The sequence below is a fragment of the Pyrus communis genome, chromosome 4 (genome assembly GCF_041283825.1).
Source record: "Pyrus communis isolate YQ-2024b chromosome 4, ASM4128382v1, whole genome shotgun sequence".
Classification (NCBI taxonomy): Eukaryota; Viridiplantae; Streptophyta; class Magnoliopsida; order Rosales; family Rosaceae; genus Pyrus; species Pyrus communis.
Genome location: NC_142568.1, coordinates 22,385,764 through 22,397,969, shown reverse-complemented (window position 1 = coordinate 22,397,969; position 12,206 = coordinate 22,385,764). Strand labels below are relative to the sequence as shown.

The window sequence follows — 12,206 nt, the reverse complement described above, 5'->3', positions numbered from 1 at the left end:
AAACTCAGATTGTCTATAACGAAAGTTGTGCTTACGTGGAGTCGAAAAAGTAGCGAAATACAGTAAGACATGTTTTTTGGAAGAATATCTCATTGTTCAGCTAGTCAAATAACTATCATATCGTGTGAGATAGCGTAAAATTAAGAATTTTAAACTTTTATAAGAAATGTACAACAGATAACATGACTGGATGTCGTCAACAAACTTGTTAGCTCGGAAGTTGAGGGAGGAGAATGCAAAAGATAGACTTGTTTCTAAAGGAAAACAGAAGTCCCAAATTAGTGGTGGTTGGCTTTTGGGTTGCTTTTTCTAAAGGGACCACGTTTGGAATCAAACAATGAATCTCATCATCTGTGGGAGTTGCTTTCTACACAATGATTTAAAAAACCCAGCACAGTAAGACACAGCTAAGCTTCTGAAAAAGACATGATGAACCCTAGTTTTAACTTGAATTAATTAACAATTAATTATGTTTTAGATTAAGTTAATCAAAACGCATGCTATTAGTTAATTGACAAGAGAGAAAGACAAGTGGTTTATTTATAGATAAGTTGAGGATTGCCTAACACACAGTGCAGTCGTCAGCCACTATGCAAGTTTCATATCAACCAACAATGTTATCGGATCAAGTGACATTTGCAAAATCTTAATTTTGGTAATAATGTCAAAGAATTCATGGATTTGGAGACGTATGATTCGTTGGTTGAATCACTCGATGCGATATGTGGCCGCTTCGTCGTCAGCATATGCTTATCTATTGAGTCGTCGAATGATAAAAGTTGATAGATGAAGATGAAAGTGTTTTCAATAAATACAGATATTTTATTGTGACTGATACGCACTAATTATGCATTGTTGTCCAACATACTTATCTATTGAGTTGTTGAACAATAGCAGTTGATAAATGAAATGAAAGTGTTTTCAAAACATATTTTGGTGTGATTGTTTCGCATACCGTGGCTGCTTTTTTGTCAAAGTATGCTTATCTATTGAGTTGTTGAATGACAGAGGTTGATAGATGAAGATGAAAGTGTTTAAACACACATATATTTCGGTGTGACTGTTAAACACTAATTATGCATTGTTGTCAATATACTTTCTATTGAGTTGTTGAATGATAAAAGTTGATAGATGAAGATGAAAGTGTTTTTAAAACATAGATTCTCATTGTGACTGCCACACACTCATTTACACTCTCGTCATCATACTTATCTATTAAGTTGTTGAATGATAGAAGTTGATAGATAAAAGAAACTGTTTTTACACATATATGTCGGTGTGACTGGCACACCTAGTTATACACCGTGGTCAGCATATTTATTTACTAAGTTGTTGAATGACAGAAATTGAAAGATGAAGACGAAAGTGTTTTTAAAACACGAAAATTTCAGTGTGACGGCCACGCACGGATTATATACTGTCGTCAACATACTTATTTACTAATATTATACATTGTTGATCTTAATTTATGAACATAGAGTACATGGATCATTAATATTATGTGATTGTGTGATGGTATGACGCAACTGCATGATCTTACAAGTTACAACTATTCTAAAAAGCTCTCCTTAAAACATGTTGATAATAATGAAATTAAAATATCTTTAAGTTTTCCAGCGATAGTCTTAAAGTCGATAATGAAACTAAATGGTTTTTAAATTTCCAAGTGATCGTATAAAAGACTCTAAACTTAACTAATCTAATCAAAACAACAGATGACGATTCGAACTTAAGTTATGAATGAGAGACACGCTGCTTGAGCCAACTTGTCTACAACTGTGTCTGCAGTACACATGAAATTTTTAGTGGAAAAGACTACAAGTTCTGAATACAGAGCTTTGTTATGGGCAAAGGCATAGGAACCCAAAGCCCACGGAAGGAAAAGGCTTAGGAGCCAATACATACTTCTCCAAAATAGCAGGCTTCTCTTATATACATTCATTGAGCAATGGACGAGTACAATCTGAATAAAAACATAGTAAATTAACCATTCATTGGAAATAGTCTACTAGCGGGCGGCTATCGCCCTCTCTACCTCTCCCGTCACGTGAAATTCTGGGAAACGCTTGATCTTTCAAAAGTTCCATTTGCCATCAACTAAAACGCAAAACAATTGACCACTGAACGGTTAGCTTGAGCCTTCGTGCAATGTTGACGCAATTATTTTATTGCACAACAAACACTAACATTTGACCAGTTTTATCTCCGCATTAGTATATATTTCATCACGTAACGTGTGTCACACGATGATATATACGGGAGATAACATGGGTATATATACCGGTGATACCACAGTTGTACCAAGCCAAAAGGACAGAGAACCCCCTTGATTACAGGTTGAGAAAGATAGTTTCCTTCCATACAACATCGATTTTGTAGTGCGAGTAGCGTAGGAGCATCCGAGTGGAAGCGACTGATCTAACAAGCATATGTTTACCAGTTCCATGTGGAATGACACAGATCATATGAACATCAATAGGAAGGAAGCTAACGTTGTAACGAAATTGCACAAACGGATATGGAGAACAAGATTTGGTATTCATATTCCTTCTTACAGAAAAAAGACAGCATATCAAAGTATCCCATGAGACCGATTTCTGCAACAAAAACATTATTATCTAGATTAGAAGTTGTTAAGGGACAAACATGACATGACATTGCCATGCTGCTTGATCCAAGAACAAAATTGTCTACCAAACCGAGCCACTCAGCGTGATTTGGAAACATATGCAATTGAAGCTGCAGCAATAAGGGTTGTCACCGAGGAGATCAGAGTCCAGAAACTCTTCTTCGTCTGCGCCTCTGATGACTTCTGCAGAGACTCGAGTTGTTTCTGCAAGTCTCCAACCATCTTCTCCTTGTTTCTGAAAGCATTCTGTATGGCATCCAACTCCGCCACATATGGCTGAATTTCTTCCCCAACATTGTGATCACTGGTAGCCACTTCTTCCTTGCCTTTGGATGTTGAAGATATGTGTGCTGTGGTGTTCTTCAGCATAGTCAAAGCTCGCGTCAACTTGGTTCCTTCTGATTCAAATTTAGCCTCCCAATCACGAATTTTCCTCTGAGCCTCGACAAGGTTCTTCTGCATCAAATCTTTTTCCTTAACCAATGATTCCGACCGGCTCTCCATGGCCTTGTTTTCCTCGGCAATGTTCTCACTAACACTCCTCAGTTTCTCCAACTCTTTCTTGATTTCTTTAATTGTCTTCTCCCTCCCCGAAATAGTCAGCATTAAGTCTTCCACTTTCTTCTTCTCCCCATCCAACTTCTTCAGAGCCTCTGCCTTCTCCTGCGTAACACGATCAAGGGCATCTTTATATTGACTAACTTCAGAAACCAACCGCGCATTCTTGTCCTTCTGCTCGTCGGATGAATTTTGCAACGTACACACAAAATCCCTTTCTTTTACTACTTGACTTATCAATTCAGCAATTTCTTTCTCTTGCTTCACTTTTGCCTCCTCAATCTCACTCTTCTTTAGCTCGATTTCCTTGATTCTTTCCTCCTTTTTCTTCAATTCCTCAGTAACCATATCCAAAAGTTGCTTCTGTGATTTTACTTCTTCATTTAACTTCTCGAAACTCTGCTCCTTCTCCCTCTTCTCTTCCCCCAAAACCTTAATCTCCCTCTCCAGCACCTCTCCCGTCCCCATAGCCTGCTCAACACTCTTCTCCAACTCCAAAACCTTCATCTGCAACGCTTCATTCTCCTTCCTCAAACCCAATTCTATATTACTCAACTGTCCCGCTTCATTCTCCAATTGAAAAATCCTTGCTTCCTGCCCGGTCTTTTCCTTCTCAATCTCATTCTTTTCTCTCACAACCCTCTCAATCTCCCTCTTCAAGTCCTCGATCGCTCTCTCCGACTCAGCATGCTTCATCTCGGCCAACTCCTTCTCTCTCATTGCAATTTCAACCTCCCTTTCCTTCCCAAACTTCTCCTGCACCAACCCATCACATTGCACTTTCAACTTCTCAAATTCCTCGCCGAAAACCCTCTCTTTCTTCTCCATTTCCACCACTTTCAACTTCAACTCATTCGCCTCCTCGGCCACCCCACCAAAATCTCTCTTCACACAATCCCTCTCCCGGCACACTCTGCTCAGCTTCCCCATCTCGATTTCGAGCCCACCGGCAAGCTCCTCCACATCCCTCTTCAGCCCCACAATCTCACCCTCTCTCTCACTCATCGCCTTCTCAACCTCAGCTTTCTCTCTCATCATTTGCCCCAACTGGGCCAGAACAAAAACACCATAAACACTCATTTCCAACTCCAACCCAACATTTTCCTCGCTCTTCCAACTCAACTCGCTCACAAGCGACTCGCTTTCCACCCGGAACCGACTCAGCTGGGACTCCAAACCCGCCTTGGCCTGCACCAGAGCCTCCACCTGCTGCCGGCGGTCCTTGGTCTCCTTGAGCAGCAGAGAGTTGAGGGACTTGAGGTTCTCGAGCTTCTCGGAGGGCTCGTCCATTGTGGCGGCTTTGTGGGCAGTGTGGTGGGTTTCTTCTTTGGTGTCAATGGGTTGATGGGTCACTTTCTTTTTGCCCATTTTTTGCGGTTGATGTTGGTGGTGGGAAATGTGAGATTGGGGTTTTGAGAGGATTAGGGTTTTTTTCTAGGGTTCCAATGGCTGAGATGTGGCCTGTGGGGTGGGGGAACATTTATAAGGGATAGGGATTTGTGAGAGGAGAGAGAAATTGTGAGGAGAGAGAGAGAGACAAAGAGAGATGTTTAAACGTTTTGAATTTGGGGGGATGGGTTAGCATTCACATGAAGTGCTAAACCGTCAAACCAAAACCTAAAAACTTAACGGCGTTTGTACTCCAAACCCCCAAGACGCCGCCGGCACCGTCGTTCTGCGACTGCCAAGGCTGTCCCTGCTTCGACTACGACCATTTTCCCGCCACTTGCTATGCTCTGGTTCTTGGACTAAACCAGAGCAGAGCAATTTGCTTTCGAACTCCATCTTCTTTCCTCTTCACCTTCGAATTCCATCACTTTTCCCAGCACTCTTTCTCTCTCTCCCCCCACCGGAAGCACTGTGATTCCGGCGAAAGCTCGTCGCAGTTCCGGATGTAAGAGACGACATCGAGACGGCGTTTCGGTTGACTTTTCGGTTTTCAATACTGTTTAAACGTGAAAATGTTCAAAGGTAAGATCCAGCTGTCAACTTTTTATTGGTCGGTACTCTACCTGTCAGTGCGTGAGTGTTTCCCCCGGAAAATTCTTCAAACTTTGGGCCCATTGGGCCCTCTCAGGCCCAGGGATTGAGGACTTTGGTAGCTGACTGTTGGGTGGGGTGTATTTTTTTATTTTATTATCGAATTTATTTTTGTTGTTTGGAACTCTGTCGTGCGGCCACGTGTCTCAGTTCTGCATGTGGCATTGTGGATCCTCTTATGGCGGTTCTTTCTTGGGGGACCATCAATAATTAGATTGTCATTATTTTCCATAGAGAGGAGAATGAGCACAAAATATTTATTTTGTTGCGTCGATCGAAATATGTTTGGTGATGATTAATGAGTAGTGAGTGCTGCTCACTTATGGTGAAATATTGTTTGGTGATGATTGGTGACTGATGAATAGTGAGTACTGCTCATTTATGGAGAAATTATTGCTCTAAATGACTGGATTGTTCGGATTGAAAAATTTTGTATAAATTGAGGAGCACTCACTACTCAATTCTGCACTTGGCATTGTGGATCCTCTTACAGCGGTGCTTTCTTAGGGGGCCATATGTCAACAATTAAATTGTCATTATTTTCCATAGAGAGTATAATTAGCACAAAATATTTATTTTGTTGTGTCGATCGAAATATGTTTGGTGATGACTGATGAGTAGTGAGTGCTGCTCACCTATGGAGAAATAGTGTTTGGTGATGACTGGTGACCGATGAGTAGTGAGTACTGCTCACCTATGGAGAAATTATTGCTCTAAATGATTGGATTGTTCGGATTGAAAAAATTTGTATAAATTGAGAAGCACTCACTACTCAATTATGCACGTGGCATTGTGAATCCTCTTACGGCGATGCTTTCTTGGGGGACCATATGTCAATAATTAAATTGTCATTATTTTCCACATAGAGTAGAATGAGCACAAAATATTTATTTTGTTGTGTCGATCGACATATGTTTGGTGGTAACTGATGAGTGGTGAGGGCTGCTCACCTACGGAGAAATAGTGTTTGGTGATGACTAGTGACACTGATCGATGAGTAGTGAGTGCTGCTCGCTTCGGATTGAAAAAATTTGTATAAATTGAGAAGCTGTATGATAATTATTTTATTTTTAGTTTTTTTTAATTAAATTGAAATTTTGTTTGATAACTCCTCCAGTTTCGGGATGAGGTTTCAAAAAATCAAAAATGAAAAATAATTTCTTTGAGTTCTTAAAATTTGGCCTTAAATTTTTAGTTTTTGGTTTTTAGTTTTCAATTTTATTTTATTTTTTATTATTTTATTTTAGTACATCGATATTTTTACACTAAGGAGATGTGGTGTTCAGCTAAGCCACATAATGGGCAGAATTTTTAGTTTCTGGTTTTTAGTTTTCAATTTTATTTTAGTACATTGATATTTTTACACTAAGGAGATGGGGTGTTCGGCTAAGCCACATAATGGGCAGTCTAATTTGGTATCAAATTCGCCATCCACGAGATTCGAACCTAATACCTCACACTTCCAAGTGAAGAAAAATACCACCAGACCATAGTATTGAGTGGCTCAATTTAATTAAAAGTGGTTGCCAAATAAGATTTTAATTAAAAAAAAAAGTGAAAAGTAAAAACCAATACCTCAAAACTCAAAACGAAATGGTTATTAAACACATATACCTTGGCTAATGTAAGCCATTCATAAGAATTAAGAAATCAAATATTGATCGACAAGACCGTTTTATCACCGTAACATTATTCTTTTTAAGGAAAAAATACTATAGATGCAAGATATAGAAGGGAAATTAATAATTTCTCTTTTGCAAGATATAGAAAGGAAAAATGATCTCTGCACACTTTTGTTTCCCTTTTGTCATGCCCGCCTAAACTTAATTTTGTCCCTTGAACTACCTGTTAGTTGAATTAACGCATTTGCATGGCTTAGAAACACAACAGGGTATTCCTGATGAAAATAAACTGCTAATCTTGTCGCAATTAGTTTGTCACTTATCTCTGCTGTCTAGTGGTTTGTCTTCGCTTGTAAGTAAGAGATTTTAATTTCGATTCTCGTTTATGGTGAGTCCGAACCAAATTATTATGAATGACTTATTATGCGGTTTAGTACAAATCCTCCATCCCTCAGTGTAAACATAATATATATATATATATATGTTATCATATTGAAAAGGCTGTAAATAATCTTTAATTAAAAAAATGCAAAAATCATTTCTTATATACATTTTTTTTTTCAAATAGAGAAAAATTATGTGATATTAGCTCTTCGGCAAAAGGTTACTTGCGAAAAAAGACTACTACACCCAAAAACCCCCCACACTTCACTCATCCACCGAATTTACAAATGCATTACTTATCACTACAACTTTCATATATAAGTAGGAAGTGAAATTAAGTAATAGGAAGAAAAACTCACAAAATGCAATGATAAAAAAAGAAGAAGACAATAGTTGCCTTAGTCTTCATGTTTTCTGGACTGTGTCACATTTTGAATTGATAAGATGATCAATTAGTGATTGTTTTGCACTTTAGCAAGTGAGCCCTTTGCACTATATTTATATTATGGATGTTTCATGTTTATGGTAGAAAATTACAAAAACTAAGTTAGATTTATAAAAGAACAGAATTCTGAATTTTGAGAGTTATTTCTAAATTTTCTTGTATGGTATCACCCGTATCACCCAAAAAATATATTTCATACAAAATGCAAAAGTATATGAACTTTCTATAATTTAAAAACAAATGGCGAAAAATAGGAATAAAAAAAAATAAAAAAAAAAGAATGGTACACCATATTAGTAAAAAATGTGATTTCTTGACATTTTCCTTTGTGAATATGATATTTGTTGATATCACTAAAACAAAAATAGAGGCGTTTTGATATAGTTGCCTTGATTTTGAATTTTTAAATCAAACAAAAGTTCAAAGCCAAATTTTTTTTGTGGTCTTTGTGGTGACACGCTAATTTTAAATTGACTCTTACGATACAAAAGTTGATGTGTGGATGATAATTATAGGTGGTAAATTCATATCAATTTTTGATCTATTCATTTTGAACTCATAATTTAAGGGTATATTCATATTTTCATATCAACTTTTGGTTATTTTTCCAGATTTCTCAAAACCATTAGCAATTATACAGCCCCACCCTTCACTGACCGCTCTCGCCAGCCAAAACCACCCTTCATAATTTAAGGGTATATTCATATTTTCATATCAACCTGCTCAGATAAGGGCACTTCAGTGCTGTGTGGTGACATTAGTAATCTGTTTCAACAAGACAGCAATCCGTATGGAGAGTACAATATCTTTGGAGATCCTTTTGCTGCAAACATGGTATATAGTTGTTTGATGGTCATTCTGTGCTTAACGTACAATATTGGTAGTGATCATGAACAAATCAGGTATTACATTGTGGTGTCCCGGTCACGCTAGTTCCTCTGGATGCAACAAGAACGATTCCTCAATATGAGACTTCTTTCAAAGCATTTGAACAGAAACAGGAGAAATACGAAGCACAAAGTAGCTTCCAGTCCTCGAAAATGGTTCGTGATACATGGTGGAATGATGAATGTTATAAGGCTTTTCTTCTATGTATGAGCTAAAATTCTGAAACGTTAAGATGATTGTCTACCTCTGATATATATTCATGAGATACTGACTATTTCGCAGGAATTTTCCATATGGGATCCTTTTATGGTTGGTGTAGCGCTATCTCAAATGCGTAATTTAGAGAAAGATCACAGAGAAAATGAATTTTCCAAATTGGAATACATGAACCTCGCAGTGATAACTTCAAACAGACCTTATGGAATGTCAGACGGCTCAAACCCTCTGATCATTGGTGGGCGTTTGATCCCAAAGTTCGGTTTACAGAAGAATGGGGTAATGGGAATGGAATACCCGTTTTGCCTCTTCGTGTAGCATTGTCCAAAGTTCAGTTGGTTGTTACACCAGTTTCTTTGTTATACATTTACCGATTTCTTGATAATTCTACGCCTTTTAAGATGTAACAACCAACTGAACTTTGGACAATGCTACACGAAGGAGACAACTGGCGCGGAAGTAGTTAGCGTATATATTGCAACAGAAGCTAAGCGTGATCATGACAGTAATAATACTCGTGCCAAAGATTTACGATAGTTTCTTGGATGTAAGCTAGTTCTGGACTACAACGCACCAATTTTTAGGTCAATATGTGTTCTCCATTCAATTAAGACATACAAAAATTTCTTGGATAACTTATTTCCTTTTGTACTTGATAGATAATGGTAACTTCAATAATTGAGTCAAATGCAGGTTAAAACTCGACCTAAGAAACTGGATGGCCGAATATTATAACACAGCATCCACTCCACGAGAGTGTACAGACTTTGAAAACAAGATTTTGGAAAGAAGTTATTGGGTAAATCCCTAGTATTTGATATAATATGAGTGCTGGAGACTTTCTAGCTCTTCTAAAATTACCTGTGGAGCGGATCAACCTAAAGGTATGATACTGCCTTCATAAGCTTTCTGAGGTTTGGTGCTAGTGCTACACATGCACTAATACAAATGAATAGCTTAACTGAGTAGTTTTGTAGGACGGCATGCTAGCAATTACACATTTTTGCAGGGCAACATACATGCCTTTGAAGATGTAGCTCTTAATATACAAAATGATGTCTCCACAGAATACAAGTTAGTGCTAATGGCTGGGCAACCGCTGCAACCATAGATGTTGTTTATGACATACTACATATATATGATGGGCCGTGATGATATTCTGGTTGGTCTCGGAAATGTGTTTGAAGTTGGTCAATATTATTCATCTTTCGCTTCCCTCGGACAGCCAATTGCAATAGAGGTGTGGAAGACCATTGTAAAATCACTCGATCCAGGATTACCTTGTTGACCAATGGACCTTTGACAAATTTAGCTGAAATCATTCTTTCGGAGAATGCAGACTCAGTGGTCCAAGTAAATGTTGTCGCTATGAAAGATTATGCCTCAATTTTTATGTCATGCTTTGATACTGGATTGACATTTTCATTGTTATGATTTCCTTGCAGGATGTATATATTGTCGGGGGACACATACGCCACGGTAACGAACAAGGTAATCTGTTCACTATTCCTTCAAACAAAAGATGGCATACAAAAGTTGTTCCGCGAATCATTAACTGTTTATCACGGTAAAACCAATTTGTCAATATGAAGAATAGTCTAACCTTTTGTAAGCCCTTGCATAATTTGATCCCTCACTGATGTGGGACTTTGTTCCTGACATTCTCACTCAATGGACATTTGACAAATTTAGCCGAAATCATTCTTTTTGAGAAAACATATTCAATGATCCAGGTAATTATTGTCACTATGAACATGCAACTGGATACGCTTATTTTGTCAAAAGGAACTTTGGTTTTTGTTGATTGAGAAATTTAAGTCTCAATTTTTTATTTGACATTTTTAATTCGAAGCCATTTTCACTGTTCTCCTTGTAGGATGTATATATCGTTGAGGGACACATTCGCCATGATAATTAACGAAAAGGAAATCTGTTCACTGTTCCTTCAAATGAATACGAAGAATTTAACATGTTTCTTAACCCTTTGGCTGCAAAGGCAGTGTTCGATTCGAAACTGAACATAACACTGATTCCTTGAGAACCCAGAAGCAAGTCAGTTCCTTCCAGGATATGCTTGATAAATTGCAGCTAACAGATAGGACTCCTGAAGCTGTATTCGCCCAGCGTCTACTTCCGAGGCTATGAAAACTGAAACTGAATCATCATAGATACCCTCACATGGTAAAGTTCCATAAAGTCAGTTTTTTCTTATTCTGTTAATCTTTCCATCTGATTAAATTCAAGTTTCTATAGTTCCGCACTGAGTAGATACGTATTAATTCTATATCGAATGATGGATGTTCACATTGTAATGTACCATAGAGCAGATTATCCATGTATCAAATTTAACGGTCATACATGCTCCCATGTCACCAAATAAGAAGTTTCATTACATTTGTCAACTACACTACTTGACTTCGAAGAACTCACTTTCTTTCCGTTCTGTCATTTCACAGGACACATTTCTGGGGGAAATCCTTGGAGCTGTAATCTTGGGCGGCAAGAAATCTCAGTTAAACCAAATCTATGAGTTTAAACCCCTCAAGGTCGTCACGAAGGAGAAATTTTTTAGTGTGCCTGGAATGGGGCGCAATATACCGAGTGTCATAATATAATTGGTTGAAATTTATTTTTCAAGTTTACAATCAATTGTATGTTACACTTAAGTGTATAGAATCATGTTTTCAACGTACTAAAAAATGTCTTGTCGGTCGCAGAGGGAGATGTGTCAGAAATCCGGCAGCTGCTTATCTATGAAAATAATTAAACATGGTTAAGATATTGAGCAGTGTAAATCCAGATGCATATTATGAACAATTTGCTAAAATATTTAGTGAGCAACAGCAGACTTTTATGTGGGAAAAAGGAGTATGGGTTTTTTCCTTGATAATTCCTACTTGATTTGTTACATTCTTGATCTTTCTAAGCCATTTTTGTTTGACAGTAAAGAAAAACTACAAGGAAAGTTAGAAATCTGAGAATACTCTTTCTCCATTTTTTCAACCTTGATTTTACTATTTCATGTAAGTAATTCTTGACAGGGGTCCATCCTCTAAGCCAGCTTACAATAATTTACCCTCCTTTGTAACTCTTATTTTCATTCCTGCCCACTTTGTTTTCTCTTATCTGATTATGACGATATTTAAATTAATCTAATTTAAACTACAAAAAAAGGAATCGAACTCTAGTGCATAAAATAAAGCAAACCGTTTTAGTCAACTTGGTTAAACCCAGTTTCAGTAGTTGGAAGATATCTCCATCATCCTACTCAACCAAATCATGAATAAGGATTGGAAGTGAATCATGGAATTATGTGGAATATTAGGTTGATTTCATAATATATTCCTACTATTTTCCATTCAAATGTAGGTGCATATTTGTCAACGTATAGGGTGGCTATCCCTACTTCAGAAGCATGGTTTGT

The 12,206-nt window shown here is 37.6% G+C and overlaps 1 protein-coding gene and 1 pseudogene across 1 annotated transcript; one reads left to right on the top strand and one right to left on the bottom strand.

Moving 5' to 3' along the window:
- Window positions 1–2,519: 2,519 nt before the first annotated feature.
- Window positions 2,520–5,148, bottom strand: LOC137722178 (uncharacterized). The gene has a single exon (XM_068461142.2). The coding sequence runs from the start codon at window positions 4,553–4,555 to the stop codon at window positions 2,708–2,710; it is 1,848 nt and encodes a 615-aa protein (XP_068317243.1). The 5' UTR covers window positions 4,556–5,148; the 3' UTR covers window positions 2,520–2,707.
- LOC137722176 (nucleoside hydrolase 3-like) lies at window positions 5,149–11,683 on the top strand (annotated as a pseudogene).
- Window positions 11,684–12,206: the final 523 nt, after the last annotated feature.